Consider the following 25150-nt stretch of genomic DNA (forward strand, 5'->3'; position numbering starts at 1 on the left):
GTCTAAAAATTAGAAACCAAAATGCCATCTTAATTCCATGTCTTATTCTCCTTAAATGTAAAATAAGAAAACAAAATGCCATGGCCTTTTCTGGTTTCAACAAATTGGAAAAAAAAAATTACAAAAAAAAAATAATTAATTATAAAACCCATTACACATTAACAAACACACTAAGGCCAGGACTTGTCTGGATGTCAATTTGTTTTTAAATAATAATTCGCTTATATTTTAAACTCATCTTTTTATATTCCCAATCACATTTTTATTCACATGCATTACATTAAAAAAGTGCTACAGTAATTATTTCAAATAATATTCTATCCAAACAAATGCAATTTATCCTTTTTCTACTCTTACGACTTGGAGTATTCATTAGCTATTTTTTATTCGAATGTTAATAATTCTTTTTTTTTTTTTTGAAGGCAGTATTGGTTAGTTATTTTGTTCAGCTTGTTGGCTGCAATTAGTTACTGGTACTATAAATTTCATTATTTCAGTTATTGTTCAACGTGTAACGTAACGAGCGCGGGAATCTCCAGAGACAGTTAATCTCGAAACGGTCTGCCTACGTGTCTTTACCTATTCTCGCCACGTGTCAAATAACTGTATTCATTTCCTTTCTCTAAGGGCAATCACTGCTGTTCTTCTTCCTCCTCCCTCAGACCGCCCTAATTTCGTAGTAACTTTAGATCCAGCAATGGCGTCGGAGAAAAATAATCCTACTCGATCTCCAATGTACCCTCAGGTCATCGACCCAAATTACGAAACTACCCTCCCCCCATCTTCATCATCGCCATCCTCTCGCCCCAATCTGTACCCTACCATTGACATGAAAGACCTCGTCGAGAACCTCTTTCCGGACGTTAATGACGAAACTCCCCCCGCAAACATTTCTAGTGCCCCCTCTGCCCCTCCCGAATCCATGGAGGAAACTCTCCTCACTGTCCCCGGCGCCATCCTCCACTTGATCGACAAGCAATACTCCGTCGAGCTCGCCACTGGGGATTTAGTCATCCTCCGTCTCCGGCAAGGAGACAACACCGTTGCCGTTCTAGCCCGGGTGGCTGACGAGATCCAGTGGCCTCTGACCAAGGACCTGGCCGCCGTCAAACTCGATCCTTCTCGTTATTTCTTCTCCTTCCGCGCCCCGATAGAGGGCGAAGGTTCGGACTCCAGCAGCGACGATGAAATTGATGACAAAAGGCAAAAGCAGAAGCAAAAGAAAAAGAAAAAGAAAAAGAAAAATAGAAAAGAATCGGAAAATATTGAGTCGTTAGACGTGTTAAATTACGGATTGACGATAGCTTCGAAGGGCCAGGAGGATTTGTTGAAACAATTAGATGGAATTTTAGAGATTTCGAGCAGTTTTTCAGTACAACAAGTCGAAGAAAAGGTGGTGGCGCAGTTGGGTGGCGCGGTGGCCAGGGAGGTGTCGCCAGCTGACTTGGTGTCGGAGAAGAAGAAGGAGGTATTGGAAGAGCGGTGCGCAGCGTATTGGACCACGCTGGCGCCTAATGTAGAAGAGTACAGTGGGACTGCAGCCAAGTTGATAGCAGCTGGATCAGGCCAGTTAGTTATGGGGATATTGTGGTGTGGAGACGTTACCGTGGATAGGTTGAAATGGGGAAATGAGGTTTTAAAGACGAGAATGACCACAGGGTCCAAGGCTGAGGTTAGTCCCGATACCTTAAGAAGGATAAAAAGGTATGATTTTGTTTACTTCATTTTAGCTTGATCAGTCTGTTTCGTAATGTTCTTCATTCAATCTTAAATGTTGTACGTGTGTCCATTGGCTATTAGTGAATGTTTAATCAGAGATTGGGGGAATGCAAATATTTTGACGGTAGAAACATGCTTCTATTTTGCTGTTTCAATAATTTTTTTGGGTTGATAGGTCTTTTATTTGGTTGATGCTATGGACGTTTCAGTAGAATCTTGCAGACCAACCAGTCTAACACTTAATGTTTGTTTTGGTTGTTTTCTTTGAAGGGTTAAGAGAGTGACAAAGATGACTGAGAAGGTAGCGCTAGGGGTCCTTTCAGGTGTTGTGAAGGTTTCAGGTTTCTTTACCAGTTCAGTTGCCAACTCCAAGGCTGGAAAGAAGTTCTTTGGCCTCTTACCGGGGGAAATGGTCCTTGCCTCTCTGGATGGATTCAGTATGTGCGACATTTACAATTTGTGCTTTGGAGTTCATGGTTTTTGACAAGTTCTATTTAACTGTTGGCTTCCCTTCTTCTGCTTGACTTTAATTCATCGAAGCTTAGTCAGTTATTAATCATTTCGCTGAGAATAATTGATAGGCTTGTAGAATTAGCTCAATTTATTCATCTTAGTTACACAACTTGGACAGCCTGACACTTAATTGGACCTTTAATGTTGATCTAGAATTATACTCACTGAGTTATGCAGCTTACCTAGTATTACTCTAGGTTTGTGCTGCTTTATGATACCAAAAGCATGTTTAATCCTTGTCCGGTTTTCTAACTATTAGTGATTGAATTGCCTCTTCAATGCATATATGTTTGGATTAAATCCATGACACTGTACTGAGCATTCAACTAAATGTTGTAGGATCGTATATATACTTTTGCTTTTCTGGATTGGTCTGACTTGTATGATTTTAATAGGTAAAATTTGTGATGCTGTCGAGGTAGCAGGAAAGAATGTAATGTCAACGTCATCGACCGTGACGACTGGACTTGTCTCCCATAGGTAACTTTGAACTTCGTGTGTTTGAGCTTGCATGCATGATTGGAAAATGAAAGCAGCTAGTTAGAACTGAAATTGCTGTTCCATCCGGTGGCCTAGCCTGCATCACCAAAAAAATCAAAGATAAATTACTTATAAAAAGGGATGACAGGGACTAAGAAGGAAAGAAAGTAGGTAGTGTATTTCCATCTTCCTCTTCATAAACTCGGCTTTTGGCCTATTGATTTCAGTCTCATGTCTTACAGTTGACTCTCTTGAAGTGGATGGTTGATAGCCTCATAATTCCCATCTCTGGCAAATAGTTTCAGGGTTTCACATTAGAAAATAAATGTTTTTCAGTACCAATCAAATATTAATTTCAGGAAAAATTTTATCCATTATTAATTGTATGTCTTTCATCATGCTTTTCTTATTCTAAATTTGCAAGTTTTGAGTCAAATAGAAATGTATATTGGTAATATAGTTAAATTGACCCATTTGGATTACAAATTATAATAAGTTACAGTATGAATTGGGCTTCATGCAGTGTATTTTAAAAGTTTTATTACCTTTCCAGAACATTTACACCATATGCTTCTATCTCTCTAGTTGCATTTGTGACTTTTCTTTGTTTGCATAACCATCAATTTCCTTCTTTTAGCCTTTCATTTGCTCAATAGTGAGATTTTTTTTAAAATTTAAATAGGAGTACATCTATCCATTTATAACAGCAGTCCAGTCTGCATATTATGTGGGAATAGATAAACATTTAACCGTGTAAAGTATGGTGATCTAATTAAATACTGATATGAAGAAAGCTTTGTTTTCCTTAGTTTTGTGTTTGTTTTTATTGTGATATCTGATACTTCTGGTTCAATAATGTTCTTCTCGGTCACTATTTTTTTAGGTTCACATTAAATGGGTATGTACTCTTTGTGAAAAGTACCATAATTTAGAGAATAAAAAAGGCTCGGTCATTTCGCAGTTGGTGCAATAGAAATGCAATTGCAATAATAATAATAATAATAATAATAATAATAATAATAATAAATAAATAAAAACTAGAGGGTGAATCTTTTACCTTTGAGATCCTAATGATTTGCACTAAATTTGGATCAATGGAAGCACATACAAATTTGATGAGTTGATATTCTTATATGTCATACATTGTAACGCCCTTCAATGGAATTGTAAGTTGCACCTTTACCCGTGCAGATATGGGGAAGAAGCAGCTAAGGCAGCAAGTGAAGGGCTCGATGCTGCAGGGCATGCCGTAGGAACTGCATGGGCTGTTTTTAAGATCAGAAAGGCACTAAATCCAAAAGGTGTTCTAAGCCCCCGTTCCTTGGCTAAGTCTGCTGCTAAATCTGTTGCTGCTGAGAAAAAAGCTAAGAGTTCCAAGTAATAGTTAAGGATGTTGTTTCTTGGCTCCGCTTATTCAGTTAAATGCTGCAAAGTAATTATGCCCTGTCACACATCTCCAATTTGACATGTCATGTAGGAGATCTGAGGCCTGGGTCTACTGTTGTAACTTTCTCTTCTAGGTGAAATTCATTTCAGGTAATTTTTCCCCCTTGTTATTCGTCTAACAGGATCATTGTGGAATAGGGGTCTGATTCAAATAAGAAGCCCAAAATATCAGCTTGAAAGCAACTCAATGTTTAAGCTCTAGTAAAGTTTTTTCATTTTTTCTACCTTAACTCAATGATCCTGCTTCAGTTTCTTTTTAATAGGTAAACTATCCTACTCGAGCTACTAAGATAAGCTTCTTATATTTGAAGCTCACTTTGAAAGGAAAAGGCCCCTTAAAAAATGACGGTAATGGTTCAAGGCATTAAGTGGATTCCTATTGAGCCAGCACTCTTTTGGAAATCATTCATCAATAGGTGATAGGAAGATAAGATTACTTTAAATTTCTTGAAACGAAATGAAAAAATGCATATTGTGCTGGAGTGCAATCACATTTGGTAAATGTAGCAAATAAAAGATCACAATCTTACTGTTTATACAATTGTTTAATCGATAACTCGCTAAAGGATGATCTTCATAAAGACCTGTGTTTGGCAATAACTTATCAGCGGCGGGAAGGGGGATGTGTAATTTATAATTTTCATTTCATAATCTTCCAGGGGTGATGGTTACAAGTCAATGGCTAGCTGAAATCAACATTTTTCTTAACCTTCTGTACATAATGATATCAGGATAATCTTTCTGTTTAGTTTCATGCTTTCCTTTCTTCATTAGTTCAACTGAAATATCTAGATCAGCTATTGCAACAACAGTGACATTGAGTCTTTGGCTGAAATTCAGGTGTGATTATCTGTTTCAGGGTCTCGGTGACATTCTGAAATTTGCACTTCATTTTTTTTCTGTGCAAGATTAGGTTTGGATCAAGATTATATTTTGTGATGTTTTAGTTGCATTGTGAGTAGCTTCTAAGTTTCCTAGTGATTGAATTGGTGGTTATGATTAGTGCCTTTATGGTAAACTATGATTTTTTGCTTCTTCTCTTTTGCATTGGAGTTGAAATGATATCAGCTTTTGTAAGGAAGGTTGCTGTTATCTGCACCGCTATCTACACTTTGTGCTTGTTGACGTGATCACAAATTATATAAACACATGGTTCAAACTCTTTGGACACAGTTTACAGTTCCAACTTTTTCTGCAGTGTCATCTGCAAAAATATTGTTATAAGGTTGGTAAACATCTTTTCTTTAGAAATCTTTATAGTCATATGTGACGTGTACGAGTGTATAATAATATAGCACTAGCCTTTTCTTTATTTTACTCATCTACATCCCAATTTGTTTAGAATATCAAATGTTGCTATCAGCATATACTCTATCATACCATCTTGAGTGACCTCTCTCTAATTTGTTGTTGTTTATCAAACTAACTTTGTTGGCTTCCTTTTCTCCTTTTCATGTATCAAGTATCAACTTCCTCACTTTCTGTCTTGGATATTCTCTAAATGTGGTTTTTCTTGAATTGTTTGCTGGTAAATGACTATTTAGTTGCTAGATATGTTGTTACAGCTAGGCAGTTGATAAGTTTCAGCTGCAAATGGCAAAAGATGATGGTCTTGTGTTGCAGAATCCTTCGTGATCTTTCAGTCCAGAATCAATAATTGGTTTTTTTTGCTGCTCCTGGTGATAACCACGGACGACAAACTTTTGAAAGATGAGTCCTGAGGTCCTTTTTAGGACTATCTAAATCTCAGCTGGGAATGCTTGGATGGCTCATTTAACCATGAGCAGAGGATAAGTGGTACATACTAAAATATAGGGACTACTGAACTCAAAGACTCTTTTCACTCCTTTAGTCCTTTTCGCTTTGTAGTTTGTAGTACCACTAACAGAAAAGATTGGATAAGTAATATTTTGTAATATGCTTGCGTCTGTAGTCATATTTATTTTATACCATGTCTTTTTAGTGGTCTCAACATTATAGACTCCCCACATATCCAATCAAATCCTCGTTTGAGGACTTCTAATACCAAACCAGAACCAGAAGGGCTATTTCATTTTGTCATTGACGTGTTTTATGAGGTTGTGGGTAGGTGTTGTGATTGTGATATCTGTTCCTCAGCTCTGATGGGAAATTATGAACCTCTGGAAATCCCAATGGCCTACCGTTACATTTTTTCCCCCTTAATAGATGAACAAAGGTGAGAAGTCTATTCTCTCTGCCCTGATGGGCGCGCCCTGTGCTAGAAGGGCGCGCGCATGGAAATTAGCAAGGTTGAGGCATAATCTCAACCTCATGGTTATGAGATCTCCTTCTCCAGGGACTTTCGGAAGGTCAAGCGTTGATTAAACCTTTCTAAAAAATTTTAGTTACAAAAAGTTTTTACTGGTTTTTTGGGTCTGATTAGCTGCAGGGTTCCATTGGTTAATAACTTTGTACTCGTAACTTACAAAGAAAGGATGCCTTTGATTCCGTTACTGCAGATGTCTTGAAGCAAAGCGTGCTTTCTGGTTGCATAAATGGAGTCATGTCCTTAAACATTAAAACAATCTTGATCATCCGTGAAGTTAATGTGCCGGCCATGACAAACTATCTAAAATGCTCAAAGGTTACGTAAGAAGTTTTGTGCAGACCCATTTGTGCTAAAAAAAAAAAAGCTTTGAAGATAAGCCACAAATTTACCACGTTGCATGGTGGGCGTTTTTATTAAGCCACAGCCCATAAACTGTAAAGCAACAAAGGACGTAATTGGTGATGGTGCATATTGGTTATGGATGCCAGAAGTGGATTCACTAACCTATTGTTCTAGAGGATGAAAGCACATATTATTGCGTGCTTTCGGTCTTGAATTATTAACTGTAGCCGCCCCGGCAACTAGATTATTATGTACCAACTTGGGTTAAAAAAAAAAAAAAAAAAAAAAGGGCCCTTCTCTGTTATTCAGTATTGGAATCCTTTCAGCTTTGTTGTAAAATTGCAGCTTGAGTGAACGGAACCGATAAGCAAGGCAAACCTTTTGCATCGGCAGAGAAACCCAGACCAGTAAAAGACCCAATAAACACTACAGTTCTTCTGGAATTCTGGTCATGATTGGGATTGGCCCGAAGTATGGTGTAAATAATGATCCTAGATTGGCAAAAATGATTCAGAACACTGGCATCTTTCAAGGACTGAAAAATTGGAGTTATAAGGCATGCTGGATCTCACAAAGTATTTTCACTTAATTTGCCATCACCCCCATTTTTTTTATTTTTTTGGTGGATATGTCTAGAGAGGCAAACACGTGTTGGATATCAAGAATCACAATCTTGCAATACATGGTATGTCGATAGAGTTGAATGGGATTCTTTAATGGTGGTGCATTATCTTGTTGTTTGGAATCTGATGAGTAAGTCATAGTGCATGGAAGAGTGTCGCATAGATATGGCTCCAAGTCATTAGCTTAACCCTCATCACATAGCACTATGACACTATCGACCCTGGTCCCTCTAAGCTTATGTGATGGACACCATGGCCATGCACCTATAGTTAGTACTAGTAAAATTGGTCCCCCTGTCCCCTGGTATTTCTACTTTCGGACCGTGAGAAATGACAAGATTCCATTGCCTGTAAGGGGTCAAGAACCTTAAATCTCCAAAATAGTTGTGTGATGCTCTCAGTTTCTTGCTCTTGAAAAGATAAATAGACATCCATGATTGAGCATAGTCAGTAAACGTTCCTGAGCTTTACTTCTTAATTTTAGATACCACAATGGCCAAATTAAAGAATTTAAAACAAATGAAAAGAGGGCGGAATTGTGGATGAGCTATCTGTGATTATAACACCACGCCTCCCACTTTTGAAAATTAAAGAGTAATGTGCCTCCATAAAGAGTGAAGCGACAGTTATACAATGGGAAACAGAAGCAGTCCACCAGTGTGGAATATAAGCCTCAAATCTCCCCCTCTCTCTGTCTCTCTCTCTTTCTCTCCCCGCGTCTTTTCAGAGTTTTTTCTATTCCCTCTATTTTAATTGAATGAAGAAGTTGCTATGTAATGTGTAAGTTGCGTCACTTCGATGCTCAAGAAGATGCAATGGCTCATGCAGCCAGCAACAGTCCCTCTGTTACCTTTGAGTCTCCACCATCTTCATTCAGGGCAATGGGGTTGTGGCTGAGAAGTTATGTTAACAGAATTCTTGCCTCTGCTAATTCTTGTAGAAGAAACCGATCTCGTTGCTGCAAGAGAACTTTCAATAGGGATGTTGAAGCTGAAGAACTTCAGGATACAAGTACTGTTTGTCTCTCATCATACTACAGCGTTTTCATGGTTCGTCTTGCAATCATGGTATGTGAATTTTGTCCCTGCAATGGACTATTAAGGTGATATTAGGCTATATAGTTATTACCAGGCCAGCATCAAGTATGATTGGTTGCGGAAGCTCTTGAAAGCAGTACTAAAAATAGAAAGATGCTGCATATGCGCCTATTTTCCTTTTTAATGCTCAGTAAATGGTGAACCCATGACATTTGACTACTTATTGAGTACTCCGTCATTGTCTCTTTCTCCTAATTAGCCAGTACATGGCCAACTTTTCCATTTCTGCAGAATGATTTAAATGGACCTACTTTTTATTATGCTTTTTCCTTGCTTTCCTTTTCTCGGGTTACAGTGGTGAAAACGATATAGGTTCCTGTCATGGACGTTGATCATCTTCTGGTTGTTTTCAAACATATTTGGATTCTAGTGCCTCATGTTCGTGGCTTCAACTTTCATGCAGGTCATGCTTGCAATTTTGATTGGCATGCTAACTTTACTAACATGGCATTTTACTAAAGTTTATACACAAAGATCACTGGATACATTAGCCTATGGACTTCGGTTTGAACTACTGCAGCGACCCATGCTACGAATGTGGAACATCATAAATTCCACTGTTGAAATAACAACAGCTCAGGTGAAATTGTCAGAATATGTAATCAGGAGGTACAGCAAGCCTGTCAATCAAGCACAGCAAGTTGAGGTTGTTGCTAAGTGGAGTCTTCCTTCTCTTTTCTTAATTTCTAGTCAATCAGTTTGCTGTAAATCGTGCCTGCAATTCTTCAATGTATTGTATATTTGTATTGTACATCTTACTTCTCCTGGCTGTTGTCTCTTTAACAGTTGTATGAAGTAATGAGAGACGTGACCTGGGCACTATTTGCAAGTCAAAGAGCTCTCAGCTCAATAACCATAAACTACAGAAATGGTTTTGTTCAAGCTTTCCATAGAGATCACAGGAGCAACAAAACTTCCTACATATACTCCGATCTCGTCAACTATTCAATAAACGGGTATGATGCCGATACGCTGTCTTCTCATCAAGGGTGGAATGATCAATCCATACATGGAAATATGTCTGCAATTTGGTATCGGCAACCTCTAGACCCTGTTACAGGTGAAAAGATCGGGAAATCAAGCCCAATACCGCCAGATGAACTAATCAATATTGCTGGCATCTCACAAATACCTGATGGTGCGGCTTCATGGCACGTGGCAGTGAGCAAGTATACGGATTCTCCGCTGCTTTCTGCAGCATTACCTGTTTGGGACTCATCTAAAGAAAGCATAGTAGCTGTTGTAGGTGTTACTACAGCACTTTATAGTGTGGGTCAACTAATGAAAGAACTTGTTGGGTTCCACAGTGGACACATATACTTAACCTCTCAAGAAGGTTGGTTGCTTGCTACTTCCTCAAATACTCCTCTGTTAATGAATTCAACAACGGGACCAAAGCTCATGATGGCTGTTGATTCGGAAGATCGTGTAATACGTTCTGGAGCTGAGTGGTTACAGAGAGTATATGGTGACAAGTTTCCTTTGAATGATGAAGTTCATATAGAAAATGCAAGGCTTGGTCATCAGCTGTATTACATAGACTCATTTTTCCTCAACTTAAAGAGACTTCCCATGGTAACCTATTGAATACGTATGAACTCCATTTTCATGATAAGAAATACAAAATAATGATGCCTTATCATTTTTTGAATCGTTCATGCATAGATAAATATGCAGATGATTTAACTTTACCAATATAATTTTGCTTATTTTGGCATCAGGCCCTGGTCAACATATGCTAACAAGAATTTACGTACAGGTGGGGGTTATAATCATCCCAAGAAAGTATATCATGGGCAAGGTGGATGAGAGAGCTTTCAAGACATTAGTAGTTTTGATATCAGCATCTGTTTGTATCTTAGTAGTTGGATGTGTTTGCATCTTTGTATTGACTAATGGGGTGTCAAAGGAAATGAAGTTAAGAGCAGAATTGATTAGCCATCTTGATGCGAGGAGGAAGGCAGAAGCATCCAGCAACTATAAAAGCCAGTTTTTAGCAAACATGAGGTAAGAATCTACATCAGCTTTTTGGTTATGTACAGATAAGTGGATCAAATAATGTCCTTTCTTAGCGTTCACATTCATGTTCTTTTTGGATCTTAACTTTCTGCTTAAGTCTAATCTTTGGCAACTCTGAACTGAAAGTATCCTAACTAACCTGGATCCCACACCATGTTGGGAATCTGAATATTCAGAAATCAAATTTCCGAGAATTTTGGATTTATAGTATGATGTATGGAGATTTATGAACCTGGAACTTTTCAAAAATCCTTTGCAGTCATGAGCTACGAACACCTATGGCTGCTGTGATTGGGTTGCTGGACATCCTGGTTTGTGATGATTGTCTCACCAATGAGCAGTATGCAAATGTTACGCAAATTCGCAAATGTTCAACTGCTTTGCTCCGTCTTCTTAACAATATATTGGATCTCAGCAAGGTGAGCTATACATTCAAGGATCTTTCCTGTTAACTCTTGAACCATTTGTTGCAACAGATCTCAACTTAAAGGGCATGACTCAATGTACTTTTCTACAGTTTTCATGTGGATATCTAGAAAGTTGTTGCTATTTTGTCTCGTGTGTGCGAATAAGCATTAACCTAAAAATTTATTCGTGGAACTAAAAGGTTTACAACAATGGATCCGTCTCTGGTCGGAGAGTTTCTTAAGTAGATTTGGGAGTTCCTGTGATCATAAGAGAATGTAATTGTCCAACAAGTTTGTAAATTCAACCTGTTTGGAAAAGAATTATCTTAGACAGGATTTTAGCTCTTTGGTTTCTCATTTTCCTCTATCCTTGTCTCATTTTAGTACAATTTGTATAGGTAGAGTGCAGAATTGATAGAGAACCTTTTCTTCTGTGTGAATGGTGTTGTTCCTCCTAAAGTATAGTGGAAGTGTATTGCCAGGCTTTGCAGTTATGGATTCTCTTCTGAAACTTTTCCACAGGTTGAATCCGGAAAACTAGTGCTGGAAGAAACTGAGTTTGACTTGGGCCGGGAACTTGAAGGGCTTGTTGATATGTTCTCTGTCCAGTGCATTAACCACAATGTGGAAATCATTCTAGATCTCTCTGGTATGCCCATATACCCAAACTGAATGACAAAACAACCTTTCCTCAAAGGTTAATATCTGCATTTTCTAGTATTGGTTGCTGCTTATTATGTTTATTGGTAGATGACATGCCAAAATTAGTTCAAGGAGACTCTGCTCGAGTTGTTCAAATTTTTGCCAACCTCATCAGCAACTCTATCAAGTTTACAACTTGTAAGTTTGACTTGCTCATCAGCAGGACTCCATTGTAGCTTCTCAATCATCAAAGTAATTGAACTTGAAATTCACCACTGCTTGGTGTGAGGAAAAAATTTTACGAATAAAAAGCACTAAGAAAATTGACCGACCACTCAGATGAAAGAAACCACATGATTCAGGAAGGAGCACAGTGGTTTATTTGTTACAACAATGAAAAGCTAAGAGATCATATTGCAGATCACATTTTAAGAAGATGTTAATTTGAATCAATTTTCAGATTGTTGAAACATCAGTACACCTACAATTCTTGAGTTTATTTAAGTACGGTGAAGGATACTCGACATTAACCTGTTAATATGGTTAGGAATAGACTTGAATATGCTCAAGGAAGAAAGTTAATTGAATGCATCCTGGCAATTTTAGATGTGAAGCATCTCTACAATTCTTGAAGTAAACTTGCAGAAAATAAAAAATTTTCTCCTGCCTACAGCTGGCCACGTCATTCTTCGGGGTTGGTCTGAAAATCCAAATTCTGTCCTTAGCAGCGGGAAGTGTTCAATTAGTCAAAAGGATTCTTGGCCAGGACAGAAGATGAAATTAAAGCTACATGGAAGCCACGGAAAGAGATCCTTGAAGAAAGAAAACAAGATGGTTCTTTGGTTTGAAGTCGATGACACAGGGTGTGGTATGAACTTGCAGTTAGTTATACAAACCTAGACAGGAAATCTTGACGTTGTCTTTATCATTTCTTTTTCGTGAATTATGTAGGAATCGATCCAAGCAAATGGGAATCTGTATTTGAAAGCTTCGAGCAAGCTGATCCTTCAACTACTCGCTTGTAAGTATACTGTATCAAGTAACTGCAGTTGATGCCCTAAAGATGAGCTTAACGAGTGCACCATCTTGAATTGTCTATTAAGTTCTCAATTTTTTTAATCATTGTAGATCCAATTAATTACTGGAAATAAACTTTGAGAAAATTGTCCTTCTGTTTTTTCAATTTCAGGCATGGTGGTACTGGTCTCGGTCTTTGCATTGTACGAACCTTGGTAAGCTGAAAACATGCTTAAAATAATTTGTAATTCTCCTGAAACTTAACACTCATCCCTTAAGCAAAATTATTTCAAGTCTGGCAGCAGGTAGATGTCCCAGGTGCTTTATTTTTCATTAGCTGGTGAAATGGGAGAATATGATTTCATGCTTTCACTTTTTGCATTGTTCCAGAAGGTGGAGCTAAGATATGCATTAGAACCGATTGTGTGACCTGAATTATATACACCACAGCTACAAACATCTTTAGACTTGTTTCATGATGGAGTAAATTCATCAGTGCGTCTTAGAGGAAAGCATCTCGACATATTTCAGTATAGTACTGCTGGAATTTTGAAACCTCTAAACAGAAACACTGACAGAAACAAAAGAAAAAAGCAACCATCTTGCTGTTTTTCATCCTTTTTCATGTTTACGTAAGGCAAAAGTTGTCCCAACAGGTTAACAAGATGGGTGGAGAGATCAAAGTTGAAAAGAAGAATGGGCCAGGTGCTCTGATGCGACTGTACCTAATTCTCAGCACACCTGCAGATCCAAATGGTGCAGGAAAGCATTGCCAATTCAAATTCAAAGAACATAAATTGACAGTGAGTAAATTATTTGAAGTTCTTTCACCCTTGCATTGTAGAGTTTCAATCTTATTCTCTAATAATTCACAACAGCTACACTTCTTGGTTATTTGTTGTGGGTAACATTAAGGCTAATACATAATCTGTATCATTGCAATGCTATTCATAATCGGCTGCAATTCCACTTTAATTTTGTTAATAAACCATACAAAATAATATACCCAAGTAACTTATTGATGGACCTAATTTATCAGATCGATCATAATAAATTTGGATGCAGATGTTGCTTGCACTTAATGGAAGAATGGGTAGATCGACTATGGCCCAATGGTTACAGAAAAATTTGGTGCACACATATGAAGCATCTGAATGGAATGAACTGACACAAACTCTTCAGGAACACTTCAAAGCAAGTTACATGCATATTCCACCGGGTGAATTTTCTGAAAGTGAACAAATGCATACGCAAGGCATCAGCATCTCAGTTGTCGTCATAGTCATTGATATTGGGCTTCTTGAATTAAGCACGGATATATGGAGGGAACAGCTCGCTTACCTGGATAAATACAGTAGCATAGCTAAGTTTGCATGGATTTTGAACCATGATACACCCAATGCTATTAAGGCAGAACTTCGTTGGAGAGGGCATCTATTGATGGTCAGTAGACCACTTTACAAGGCGAAAATAGTTCAGATTTTGGAAGCTGTGATAAAGGATCAACAGATGGAGCTTCAGAAGTATGTGACTGCTACAATAGAAGGAAATTTGAATGAATGCCATGAAATTGATGCTATTCATTCTTGGACTCCCAGCTCTGATGACTCTGACAAGTCAGAACATGATGATCTTAGACTTGCGAGTCCATTTTACAGGACACCTAATGCCTCTCCATCCCTAAATAGGACACCTAACGGACATCATGCTGAATTTGCTCATGTGAGGTATGAAGAAAATGCTTGCAACAAGAAAAATCCAGGTCAGACGAGAGAAGAAGAGCAACAGTCTCCTATTACTTGCCTTAAAGAGAGAGAGACTGTGCGTATAAGTATGGATGAACAGAGTTCTTTAAAGGGACTACGTATACTGCTTGCAGAAGATACTCCAGTCCTTCAGAGAGTTGCTACTATAATGCTGGAAAAGTTGGGGGCCAAAGTTGTGGCTGTAGGAGACGGACTGCAGGCAGTCGAAGCTCTGAAATTCATGTTGCATTCAAGTGAATTGAGAAAGGAGTCTCCCGTGGAAGATGACAACTCAGAAATTATCACCGCCAATGGACTTTCTTTGCTGCCATATGACTTGATCCTAATGGATTGTCAGGTAGGATAGTTGAAATCAAGCCTAACTATTACAATGCTTTTGCATGTTGGTTGTTTCTAACTTTCTCATTCTGGTGGAAATTCATTGAGTCTAATAACAAGCTGATCTTACCCTTTCCACACTAAAAAATTGTCAAATACCAGAAATTCCATAGGACTCTTCAGGCATTGGCTAATTTGCACTATGATTAATTACATATTGCACTTTAAGTAAGAGCTTTTTGTAAAGTCCTGATTTTCATATCTGATGTCATTATCTTCCCATTATCAGATGCCAAAGATGGATGGCTATGAAGCAACAAAAGCAATCAGAAAGTCAGAATTGGGTTCTGGTTCCCACATCCCAATTGTCGCGCTGACAGCTCATGCAATGTCATGCGATGAAGCCAAATGCTTGGAGGTGGGGATGGATGCTTATCTGACGAAGCCAATTGATCGCAAGTTGATGGTTTCAACTATTCTTTCCTTGACCAAGAGAACAGCCTAAAACTATTACATCAAGCTTCCAAACGCATAACAGCTTTTGCCATCTTTACTTGAACGGAAATGCTCAACTTCACAGGAGAAAGAAGCTGGAAAAAAACTGTATGCTCGAGAAATTTTTGCAGTGAGTACAGAAAATGGTGCAAGCCATGTTGTAGAAGTGCGATTGGTTTCTATAAGCATGTAATATGGTAAAACTTCGAGTTCATGAGCTTAATTTTGTCTACTAAAATCGAAATCGTGTTCGTCCACGTTTGTAGCAACTAGCAATATATCAATCACCAAGTTGTTAGCTGGTTACTTCTTGGCGCCTAGCCATAATCAATATTGTATGCTCTCTTTCTCGGAATCTCCTAAAGAGCTCAAATGATGGGAACACACTTTGATTCTAGTAATAAAATACTTGCTCGTTCTTATATTCAAATAATGACTATCATCCAAAAACTAAATCCAAACTTTGGTTCGCAGAACAAATTAACTTCTATCAGTTGACTCTAAATAAGTGTTTATTCATATTTGATATTAATAATTATATGAAAAATAAAGCAAACAAAATTATAATCACAAATATTGTTTACAAACTTTTAACCATCCGATAAAAGACAAAATCAAGTACAAACAGATACCTTTTCCCTAAAAAAAAAATTAATTATACATTAGTAAACCTGTTTTCCCGGAGAAAAAAGAAAAACACATGATAATGGCTCATGCAGGTCTCGAACCTGAGACCTTCGCGTTATTAGCACGACGCTCTAACCAACAGAGCTAATACGCCGGCTATGGTGATTGGATGCACTTTTTTTTCGGAATCTCCTAAAAGGCTTAAAGGATCGGAACATACTCTGGTTCTAGAATTAAAATACTTGCTCATTCTTATACTCAAATAATGGCCATCATCCAAAACTTCACTCAAACTTTGGTTCGTAGAACAAATTAACGTATATCAGTTGACTCTAAATAAGTGTTTATTCATATTTGATATTAATAATTATATGAAAAATAAAGCAAACAAAATTATAATCACAAATATTGTTTGCAAACTTTTAACCATCCGATAAAAGACCAAATCAAGTACAAACACACAGTCACACACCTTTTCCACACAAAAAAAATATAGTTATACATTAGTAAACCGGTTTTTCCGTGAAAAAAAAAGATAAAAACATGCTAATGGCCTATGCAGGTCTCGAACCTGCGACCTTCGCGTTATTAGCACGACGCTCTAACCAACTGAGCTAATAGGCCGGCTACGGTTGTTGGATGCTCTTTTTTTTCGGAATCTCCTAAAGAACTCAAATGATCGGAACATACTCTGATTCTAGTAATAAAACACTTGCTTATTCTTATACTCAAATAATGACCATCATCCAAAACTTCAACTCAAACTTTGGTTCGTATAACAAATTAACTTATTTCAGTTGACTCTAAATAAGTGTTTATTTATATTTGATATTAATAATTATATGAAAAATAAAGCAAACAAAATTATAATCACAAATATTGTTTACAAACTTTTAACCATCCGATAAAAGACCAAATCAAGTCAAACAGACACATTTTCCACACAAAAAAAAACAGTTATACATTAGTAAACCTGATTTCCCGGAAAAAAGAGAAAAACACATGCTAATGGCCCATGCAGGTCTCGAACCTGCGACCTTCGCGTTATTAGCACGACGCTCTAACCAACGGAGCTAATAGGCCGGCTACGGTGATTGGATGCTCTTTTTTCTCGGAATCTCCTAAAGAGCTCAAATGATCGGAATATACTCTGGTTCTAGAATTAAAATACTTGCTCATTCTTATACTCAAATAATGGCCATCATCCAAAATTTCAACTCAAACTTTGGTTCGTAGAACAAATTAACGTATATCAGTTGACTCTAAATAAGTGTTTATTCATATTTGATATTAATAATTATATGAAAAATAAAGCAAACAAAATTATAATCACAAATATTGTTTGCAAACTTTTAACCATCCGATAAAAGACCAAATCAAGTACAAACACACACCTTTTTCACAAAAAAAATATAGTTATACATTAGTAAACCTGTTTTTTTCGGGAAAAAAAAAGATAAAAACATGCTAATGGCCCATGTAGGTCTCGAACCTGCAACCTTCGCGTTATTAGCACGACATTCTAACCAACTGAGCTAATAGGCCAGCTATGGTTGTTGGATGTAGGCCTGTCAACGGGTCGGGTCTAGACCGGGATCCGGACCGGATTCGTGAAATTATTGCGGGTATGGGTAGGGATTTAATTCCGTTTTCCGGATCCGGATCCGGATCCGTTTTGTCAAACAAAAAACGGATCGGATACGGAATATAGTATTCCGGCCCGTATTAGACCCGGATCCGGATATAAATGAATTAATAATTTAAAAAATATATATTTATCAATATAATTTGATTAGGGTGATGTATTTGAATAAAGTCAATTTGATTTCTTATCTTATTTGATATTTTCTTTGCATTAGTTAGAAATTAGTTTACAAATATATTTTTTTCTCATTTTTATTAGAAATTATAAATTTTGCTAAATTTGTTCGGGTAGACCCGACCCAGATCCGGAACATAGAATAAAAGACCCGTCGGGTAAACGGGTCGGATCCGGGTCCGGTATAGTAATTCGGGTTCGGGTCCGGAATAATGAATTCCGGCCCGGACCCGGCCCGTTGACAGCCCTAGTTGGATGCTCTTTTTTTTCGAAATCTCCTAAAGAAATCAAATGATCGGAACATACTCTGATTCTAGTAATAAAACACTTGCTTATTCTTATGCTCAAATAATTACCATCATCCAAAACTTCAACTCAAACTTTGGTTCGTATAACAAATTAACTTATATCAGTTGACTCTAAATAAGTGTTTATTCATATTTGATATTAATAAATATATGAAAAATAAAGCAAACAAAATTATAATCACAAATATTGTTTGCAAACTTTTAACCATCCAATAAAAGACCAAATCAAGTACAAACACACACCTTTTCCACAAAAAAAAAAATATAGTTATACATTAGTAAACCGGTTTTTCCGGGAAAAAAAAGATAAAAACATGCTAATGGCCCATGCAAGTCTCGAACCTGCGACCTTCGCGTTATTAGCACGACGCTCTAACCAACTGAGCTAATAGGCCGGCTACGGTTGTTGGATGCTCTTTTTTTTCGGAATCTCCTAAAGAAATCAAATGATCGGAACATACTCTGATTCTAGTAATAAAACACTTGCTTATTCTTATACTCAAATAATGACCATCATCCAAAACTTCAACTCAAACTTTGGTTCGTAGAACAAATTAACTTATTTCAGTTGACTCTAAATAAGCGTTTATTTATATTTGATATTAATAATTATATGAAAAATAAAGCAAACAAAATTATAATCACAAATATTGTTTACAAACTTTTAACCATCCGATAAAAGACCAAATCAAGTCAAACAGACACATTTTCCACACAAAAAAAAGCAGTTATACATTAGTAAACCTGATTTCCCGGAAAAAAGAGAAAAACACATGCTAATGGCCCATGCAGGTCTCGAACCTGCGACCTTCGCGTTATTAGCACGACGCTCTAACCAACGGAGCTAATAGGCCGGCTACGGTGATTGGATGCTCTTTTTTCTCGGAATCTCCTAAAGAGCTCAAATGATCGGAATATACTCTGGTTCTAGAATTAAAATACTTGCTCATTCTTATACTCAAATAATGGCCATCATCCAAAATTTCAACTCAAACTTTGGTTCGTAGAACAAATTAACGTATATCAGTTGACTCTAAATAAGTGTTTATTCATATTTGATATTAATAATTATATGAAAAATAAAGCAAACAAAATTATAATCACAAATATTGTTTGCAAACTTTTAACCATCCGATAAAAGACCAAATCAAGTACAAACACACACCTTTTCACAAAAAAAATATAGTTATACATTAGTAAACCTGTTTTTTTCGGGAAAAAAAAAAGATAAAAACATGCTAATGGCCCATGTAGGTCTCAAACCTGCAACCTTCGCGTTATTAGCACGACGTTCTAAGCAACTGAGCTAATAGGCCAGCTATGGTTGTTGGATGCTCTTTTTTTTGGGAATCTCCTAAAGAAATCAAATGATCGGAACATACTCTGATTCTAGTAATAAAACACTTGCTTATTCTTATGCTCAAATAATTACCATCATCCAAAACTTCAACTCAAACTTTGGTTCGTATAACAAATTAACTTATATCAGTTGACTCTAAATAAGTGTTTATTCATATTTGATATTAATAAATATATGAAAAATAAAGCAAACAAAATTATAATCACAAATATTGTTTGCAAACTTTTAACCATCCGATAAAAGACCAAATCAAGTACAAACACACACCTTTTCCACAAAAAAAAATATATAGTTATACATTAGTAAACCGGTTTTTCCGGGAAAAAAAAGATAAAAACATGCTAATGGCCCATGCAGGTCTCGAACCTGCGACCTTCGCGTTATTAGCACGACGCTCTAACCAACTGAGCTAATAGGCCGGCTACGGTTGTTGGATGCTCTTTTTTTTCGGAATCTCCTAAAGAACTCAAATGATCGGAACATACTCTGATTCTAGTAATAAAACACTTGCTTATTCTTATACTCAAATAATGACCATCATCCAAAACTTCAACTCAAACTTTGGTTCGTAGAACAAATTAACTTATTTCAGTTGACTCTAAATAAGCGTTTATTTATATTTGATATTAATAATTATATGAAAAATAAAGCAAACAAAATTATAATCACAAATATTGTTTACAAACTTTTAACCATCCGATAAAAGACCAAATCAAGTCAAACAGACACATTTTCCACACAAAAAAAAGCAGTTATACATTAGTAAACCTGATTTCCCGGAGAAAAAAGAAAAACACATGCTAATGGCCCATGCAGGTCTCGAACCTGCGACCTTCGCGTTATTAGCACGACGCTCTAACCAACTGAGCTAATAGGCCATCTACGGTGATTGGATGCTCTTTTTTCTTGGAATCTCCTAAAGAGCTCAAATTATCGGAATATACTCTGGTTCTAGAATTAAAATACTTGGTCATTCTTATACTCAAATAATGGCCATCATCCAAAATTTCAACTCAAACTTTGGTTCGTATAACAAATTAACTTATATCAATTGACTCTAAATAAGTGTTTATTTATATTTGATATTAATAATTATATGAAAAATAAAGCAAACAAAATTATAATCACAAATATTGTTTACAAACTTTTAACCATCCGATAAAAGACCAAATCAAGTCAAACAGACACCTTTTCCAGAAAAAAAAAACAGTTATACATTAGTAAACCTGATTTCCCGGAGAAAAAAGAAAAACACATGCTAATGGCCCATGCAGGTCTCGAACCTGCGACCTTCGCGTTATTAGCACGACGCTCTAACCAACTGAGCTAATAGGCCGGCTACGGTGATTGGATGCTCTTTTTTTTTTGAATCTCCTAAAGAGTTCAAATGATCGGAACGTACTCTGATTCTAGAATTAAAATACTTCCTCATTCTTATACTCAAATAATGACCATCATCCAAAACTTCAACTCAAACTTTGGTTCGTATAACAAATTAACTTATATCAGTTAACGCTAAATAAGTGTTTATTCATATTTGATATTAATAATTATATGAAAAATAAAGCAAACAAAATTATAATCACAAATATTGTTTACAAACTTTTAAGCATATGGTGAAAGACCAAATCAAGTACTAACAGACACCTTTTCCACCAAAAAAAAAAAACAGTTATACATTAATAAACATGTTTTCTCGGAGAAAATAGATAAACATGCTAATGGCCCATGCAGGTCTCGAAATTTGGTTCGTAGAACAAATTAACTTATATCAGTTGACTCTAAATAAGTGTTTATTCATATTTGATATTAATAATTATATGAAAAATAAAGCAAATAAAACTATAATCACAAATATTGTTTACAAACTTTTAAGCATATGGTGAAAGACCAAATCAAGTACTAACAACTTTTCCACCCAAAAAAAAAACAGTTACACATTAATAAACCTATTTTCTCGGAGAAAATGGATAAACACATGCTAATGGCCCATGCAGGTCTCGAACTTTGGTTCGTAGAACAAATTAACATATATCAGTTGACTCTAAATAAGTGTTTATTCATATTTGATATTAATAATTATATGAAAAATAAAGCAAATAAAATTATAATCACAAATATTGTTTACAAACTTTTAAGCATCTGATGAAAGACCAAATCAAGTACTAACAGACACCTTTTCCTCCAAAAAAAAAAAAAAACAGTTATACATTAATAAATCTGTTTTCTCGGAGAAAATGGAAAAACCCAAGCTAATTGGCCCATGCAGGTCTCGAACCTGCGACCTTCGCGTTATTAGCACGACGCTCTAACCAACTGAGCTAATAGGCCAGCTTCGGCGATTAATGTTCACAAATTTTAATCATGAATAGAAAAGGTAGGCGCAGTGTATTAAAGAAGGTGAAGCATGGGTGACACTGGGGTTGGATGCATAGGTGGAAGAAGAGGAAGAAAGGTGTTCGATTGCAGCGATGAGGGAAGACTACGAGGTCAACCTCTAATCTAAATCTAGTTTAATGTCTCTCTTCATTTCTGGAATTGAATATAATTTTAATCCTTTATTTAGCTTTGCAATTGGATAGGAGCCCTAGATTTTATTTTATTTTTTTTTAATATGAATCAACGTTTGTTACTTGCTTAATTGCTAAAGCCAAAATTCTGGCAGCATTATTCGTTTGCTGTTCGAGGTTAAGTGATTTGTATATATTTCTTCAGGTTGATGAATTTGCATTGGGTAATTCTGTGGTCAAACTATCAGAAGGGAAAACAATAAATGATTAAAAAAATAATCACTTTAATTTTGTCTGTCAAAATTATTTTAACTCAATTCCTGACTTGCTTGATATGTGGCTTTATCCATATATACACTGTCAGAGATGATGCCGCACCTATTTCATCCTCTTCAAGATGCTTGGCATCAGTAGTCTGTATGTAGCTGCACTGGTAGTGTTTGTCAGATTGAAAAGTATATCAGCTAATTCAGTTCTTGGTTATTAGGATGTAGATACTGCACAATTTCTTTCTGTTTTTATTTCTTAGAGAATCCAACCGGTGGTGAGAGCTTTTCCGTGGACTCTTGTATGATTCTAGAACTGATCAGGAAGAGAGGGTGTTGTTAATTTTGCCTCTGGTAAAAACGCGTTGTAAATACAAACACTCTGGAATGCATACGGTAAAATATCTAACTTGGCCATTCTTCTTTCAAATAGAAAGGTAAGTTGGGTGGAAAACATGATTTTACCTTTTCAGTCTACTGAATTTGAATTACTGGGCATTCCCTTGTCAGAAGTTGTTCAAGTTAGTGAATGCATGGATTTTAGTGGCATGTCAAGGAGAGAAAAGTAGTGTGGTTGATGGATTTAATGTTAGCAAGATGAAAAAAGAAATCTTTGGCGTTTGGCACTTGCTAATGCCTTTTAACTTTCAATTTGCTGTTTGTGATATTGTTTAATTTTTAGATTTCTCTTTGAACTCATTCATACTACTTTCTAACCATAAGGTTTGAGTATTGATTGCCAGACTGAAGAAAAGAAGCAAGCTGCTGCTGATGTTCTGTTTCATTATTCCAAATTTGTTATGGCGTGTATTGGGAACCAAGTTCGACCCTGTGACTTGAGATTGCATTTGATGAAGGTAATTAGGTAGCTATTCAATTGAATGCATTAAGGTTAGCTCCAGTTAATATGTACCTAAGTTGATTGGAATATGCAGTGGTTACAATGTATCATGTGTCACTTGTCTATGCAATCTGTTCAATGATATGCATTGCATTAGATGAGGATAGGACTTTGTTGCTTTACATTACTCTCTCTTCTTCCGCCTGCATTCTGCATCAGTCTTCCCTAAAAAGTTCCTCTTTATTGGACTTCCCATGCTCTTGGTAGTTCTAGAGGTCTTCATTTAAACAAAGATACGTTTGGAACTCTGCCAGGAGTAGTTCGATTATCATTATGGGTGGCAATAAGACACAAAGGAACATGTGCTCTTATGTTTTATACTATTTATTTTCATCTTTCTGTCTTAATACTGCAGGAGGTTTCAGGGTTGCCCACAAAACTAAAGAAGGAGTCAGCTCGTATGGCCACTTCCCCTGATGCAGTGGGAGAGTCATCCAGTTCTGGCACTTCCAGGCTTGACAAAACAGAGAGTTTTAGAGCACTGTAGTTGTTGGAATGACTTGTTCATTGCCTTTGCTATACTGATACCCATGTGAGTTTCATTTTCGATTTTTATTTGTTATACCCATGTAAGTTTCATCATGCCTTTGGGAGGCCAATGAAATGTATTTGCATACTAGCAGTTGTATTTTCATTCATTACCGTCAATGATAAGTGAATGCCAACCCATTATTCATGTTAAAGTTTTGCTGACATCTATTTTTACATTCCCCGGGAGGGAAACGTACTTGTTGCAAGACATTTGTCAAGTGAGGCCATTCAGATTGATACACATTAGAATGTTAACAGAAATTGAGGCAAATCAAGTCAAGAGGAGTTCTGATTATTAGTATCGACTGATATTTGTAAGGAGCTTGACCCGTTGTGAAGTTTGAAGGTGGAAAAGTTTGTCGGAAAAGGGGCCTCTAGACTTTCAAGCATATATTGCATGGGATAAATAATTGAGAAAATGGAGGATTGGAAGTTGAGATTTAGTTTACTACTCTATCTTATAGCTTTTTGATAGTGTACAAGAATAAATTTGGACTATTTATTTTAAACGGGAGTTTACATGGTTTGGACTAATAGCCTCGGACGATCATCCATTGATGCCTCAAAGTCCAGATTTGTGAAGTAGGGGAAATGATGAATGTAGGTTTCTTCTATCCTGTAACAAAAGGTGGGCTATATTTTCTTGTATAAAAAAGTTTAAATTCATCATGCTAAAGGGCTCTATGTTTTCCTGGGTAAAAAGGTTTAAAGTTATTATGCTAAAGTAATTGCACTTTTGGGGGTTTGAAATAAGATCATATTACTATAGGGCACAAAATGGAATAAACCTTTTACTATTGCAAAAGTTGAACCCCTCGAAATTGCTGGAACTGCAAGAGACCAAGCAAGATTTCCTGAATTCTAGCTTTCATTTATTTCGATTTTTTTTAATTCTTTATTCAAAATGCGATTCAATAAATGCACGAGTAGCCGCAGTATCTGACTGCCAGAAAATAGACATGAGTGCAAGAAATCACCATATATTACTAATGATTATCACACACTCCTGGGAAGGAAAAAAAATAAAGAGCTGATTTTGGCTCCTCGAAGTAATTTGTAGTCTTTAATGTGGAGGGATTAAGTGAACAAATAAGTGCAAATGTGCAATATAGAAACTAGAAGCCAAACGACACATAAATTGTTCTAAGACGGGTTAGGTGGCATGGAAAAAATATGAATGTGAAGTCGTGGATTTGAAATCTTACACTCACTAAAAAAAATTAGGAAAGAGTGAATGGGGTAAACCGTAAATGAGGGCTAAATGCCAAAACTTAACGGAAGGGTATAGGCGCAAGGAAATATTAGAAAACAGGGGTTTAAAACACAGAAAATGAAAATACAGATGATTTACATGTAAAAGTGGCGCGTAGCCAACGTGACAAACGATCGGAAAGGTATGCATTCTCTCCTCCTCTGTTAAATTATTTCAAAAACCTCTCCTGAGATTTATGACAGTTTCACTGTCCTCCCTGAGGTATTCAAAATATCATTAGCCCAATTCAAAATATCATTAACTTCCCTTAAAACTAATGTTATTATAAAAAATTAGCCCAATTCAAAAAAATCAACAATAAAAAAATGATTTCAAGAGTAAGAAGAATATTTTATACCAAAAATACCCCTTTAACTTATTACTAGTTGGTTATCAAAAGGA

At 36.5% G+C, this 25150-nt stretch overlaps 3 protein-coding genes and 8 non-coding genes across 15 annotated transcripts; 3 read left to right on the top strand and 8 right to left on the bottom strand.

Moving 5' to 3' along the window:
• Positions 1-532: 532 nt before the first annotated feature.
• On the top strand, positions 533-6132 carry LOC113702377 (protein EARLY-RESPONSIVE TO DEHYDRATION 7, chloroplastic-like). Of its 3 annotated transcripts, none has more exons than XM_027223561.2 (6): positions 533-1704; positions 1990-2156; positions 2628-2712; positions 3904-4089; positions 4190-4248; positions 5710-6132. In XM_027223561.2, the coding sequence occupies exons 1-5, from the start codon at positions 698-700 to the stop codon at positions 4230-4232; spliced, it is 1488 nt and encodes a 495-aa protein (XP_027079362.1). In that variant the 5' UTR covers positions 533-697; the 3' UTR covers positions 4233-4248; positions 5710-6132. The 3 variants fall into 3 exon arrangements, with proteins under 3 accessions (XP_027079362.1, XP_071915367.1, XP_071915368.1); XM_072059266.1 differs by having other exon boundaries at positions 5724-6132; XM_072059267.1 differs by having other exon boundaries at positions 5782-6132.
• Positions 6133-7718: 1586 nt separating this feature from the next.
• Positions 7719-15529, top strand: LOC113702234 (histidine kinase 1-like). Of its 2 annotated transcripts, XM_027223343.2 has the most exons (13): positions 7722-8480; positions 8914-9156; positions 9297-10085; positions 10270-10517; positions 10789-10948; positions 11459-11585; positions 11687-11776; positions 12252-12446; positions 12530-12599; positions 12768-12810; positions 13252-13398; positions 13661-14698; positions 14969-15529. In XM_027223343.2, the coding sequence occupies exons 1-13, from the start codon at positions 8190-8192 to the stop codon at positions 15182-15184; spliced, it is 3657 nt and encodes a 1218-aa protein (XP_027079144.2). In that variant the 5' UTR covers positions 7722-8189; the 3' UTR covers positions 15185-15529. The 2 variants fall into 2 exon arrangements, with proteins under 2 accessions (XP_071915365.1, XP_027079144.2); XM_072059264.1 differs by lacking the exon at positions 11687-11776 and having other exon boundaries at positions 7719-8480.
• Positions 15530-16351: 822 nt separating this feature from the next.
• On the bottom strand, positions 16352-16425 carry TRNAI-AAU (transfer RNA isoleucine (anticodon AAU)). Its single transcript has one exon. It is a non-coding gene; the product is annotated as a tRNA-Ile (tRNA).
• Positions 16426-16810: 385 nt separating this feature from the next.
• TRNAI-AAU (transfer RNA isoleucine (anticodon AAU)) lies at positions 16811-16884 on the bottom strand. Its single transcript has one exon. It is a non-coding gene; the product is annotated as a tRNA-Ile (tRNA).
• Positions 16885-18249: 1365 nt separating this feature from the next.
• TRNAI-AAU (transfer RNA isoleucine (anticodon AAU)) lies at positions 18250-18323 on the bottom strand. Its single transcript has one exon. It is a non-coding gene; the product is annotated as a tRNA-Ile (tRNA).
• Positions 18324-18708: 385 nt separating this feature from the next.
• Positions 18709-18782, bottom strand: TRNAI-AAU (transfer RNA isoleucine (anticodon AAU)). The gene has a single exon. It is a non-coding gene; the product is annotated as a tRNA-Ile (tRNA).
• Positions 18783-19633: 851 nt separating this feature from the next.
• TRNAI-AAU (transfer RNA isoleucine (anticodon AAU)) lies at positions 19634-19707 on the bottom strand. The gene has a single exon. It is a non-coding gene; the product is annotated as a tRNA-Ile (tRNA).
• A 385-nt stretch (positions 19708-20092) lies between these two features.
• On the bottom strand, positions 20093-20166 carry TRNAI-AAU (transfer RNA isoleucine (anticodon AAU)). The gene has a single exon. It is a non-coding gene; the product is annotated as a tRNA-Ile (tRNA).
• Positions 20167-20550: 384 nt separating this feature from the next.
• Positions 20551-20624, bottom strand: TRNAI-AAU (transfer RNA isoleucine (anticodon AAU)). Its single transcript has one exon. It is a non-coding gene; the product is annotated as a tRNA-Ile (tRNA).
• Positions 20625-21545: 921 nt separating this feature from the next.
• Positions 21546-21619, bottom strand: TRNAI-AAU (transfer RNA isoleucine (anticodon AAU)). Its single transcript has one exon. It is a non-coding gene; the product is annotated as a tRNA-Ile (tRNA).
• A 20-nt stretch (positions 21620-21639) lies between these two features.
• On the top strand, positions 21640-23641 carry LOC140003859 (uncharacterized). 2 transcript variants are annotated; one of them, XM_072060388.1, is made up of 3 exons: positions 21640-21777; positions 22808-22921; positions 23321-23641. In XM_072060388.1, exons 1-3 carry the CDS (start codon positions 21760-21762, stop codon positions 23450-23452), a joined length of 264 nt encoding a protein of 87 aa, XP_071916489.1. In that variant the 5' UTR covers positions 21640-21759; the 3' UTR covers positions 23453-23641. The 2 variants fall into 2 exon arrangements, with proteins under 2 accessions (XP_071916489.1, XP_071916488.1); XM_072060387.1 differs by having other exon boundaries at positions 21672-21777; positions 22788-22921.
• Positions 23642-25150: the final 1509 nt, after the last annotated feature.

Source organism: Coffea arabica, chromosome 7e, assembly GCF_036785885.1.
Source record: "Coffea arabica cultivar ET-39 chromosome 7e, Coffea Arabica ET-39 HiFi, whole genome shotgun sequence".
NCBI lineage: Eukaryota > Viridiplantae > Streptophyta > Magnoliopsida > Gentianales > Rubiaceae > Coffea > Coffea arabica.

What these genes read in the sequence shown, in the direction of transcription:
- LOC113702377 (XM_027223561.2), top strand. Translation starts at nt 698, where the DNA reads ATGGCGTCGGAGAAAAATAATCCTACTCGATCTCCAATGTACCCTCAG. An exon ending in ACCTTAAGAAGGATAAAAAG is followed by an intron (nt 1,705 to 1,989) that starts GTATGATTTTGT and finishes TTTTCTTTGAAG; the next exon opens with GGTTAAGAGAGTGACAAAGA. An exon ending in ACTGGACTTGTCTCCCATAG is followed by an intron (nt 2,713 to 3,903) that starts GTAACTTTGAAC and finishes TTACCCGTGCAG; the next exon opens with ATATGGGGAAGAAGCAGCTA.
- LOC113702234 (XM_027223343.2), top strand. Translation starts at nt 8,190, where the DNA reads ATGTGTAAGTTGCGTCACTTCGATGCTCAAGAAGATGCAATGGCTCAT. An exon ending in ATCAAGCACAGCAAGTTGAG is followed by an intron (nt 9,157 to 9,296) that starts GTTGTTGCTAAG and finishes TCTCTTTAACAG; the next exon opens with TTGTATGAAGTAATGAGAGA. An exon ending in TCAAAGAACATAAATTGACA is followed by an intron (nt 13,399 to 13,660) that starts GTGAGTAAATTA and finishes ATTTGGATGCAG; the next exon opens with ATGTTGCTTGCACTTAATGG.
- LOC140003859 (XM_072060387.1), top strand. Translation starts at nt 21,696, where the DNA reads ATGGGTGACACTGGGGTTGGATGCATAGGTGGAAGAAGAGGAAGAAAG. An exon ending in CGATGAGGGAAGACTACGAG is followed by an intron (nt 21,778 to 22,787) that starts GTCAACCTCTAA and finishes TCTAACCATAAG; the next exon opens with GTTTGAGTATTGATTGCCAG. An exon ending in TGAGATTGCATTTGATGAAG is followed by an intron (nt 22,922 to 23,320) that starts GTAATTAGGTAG and finishes TTAATACTGCAG; the next exon opens with GAGGTTTCAGGGTTGCCCAC.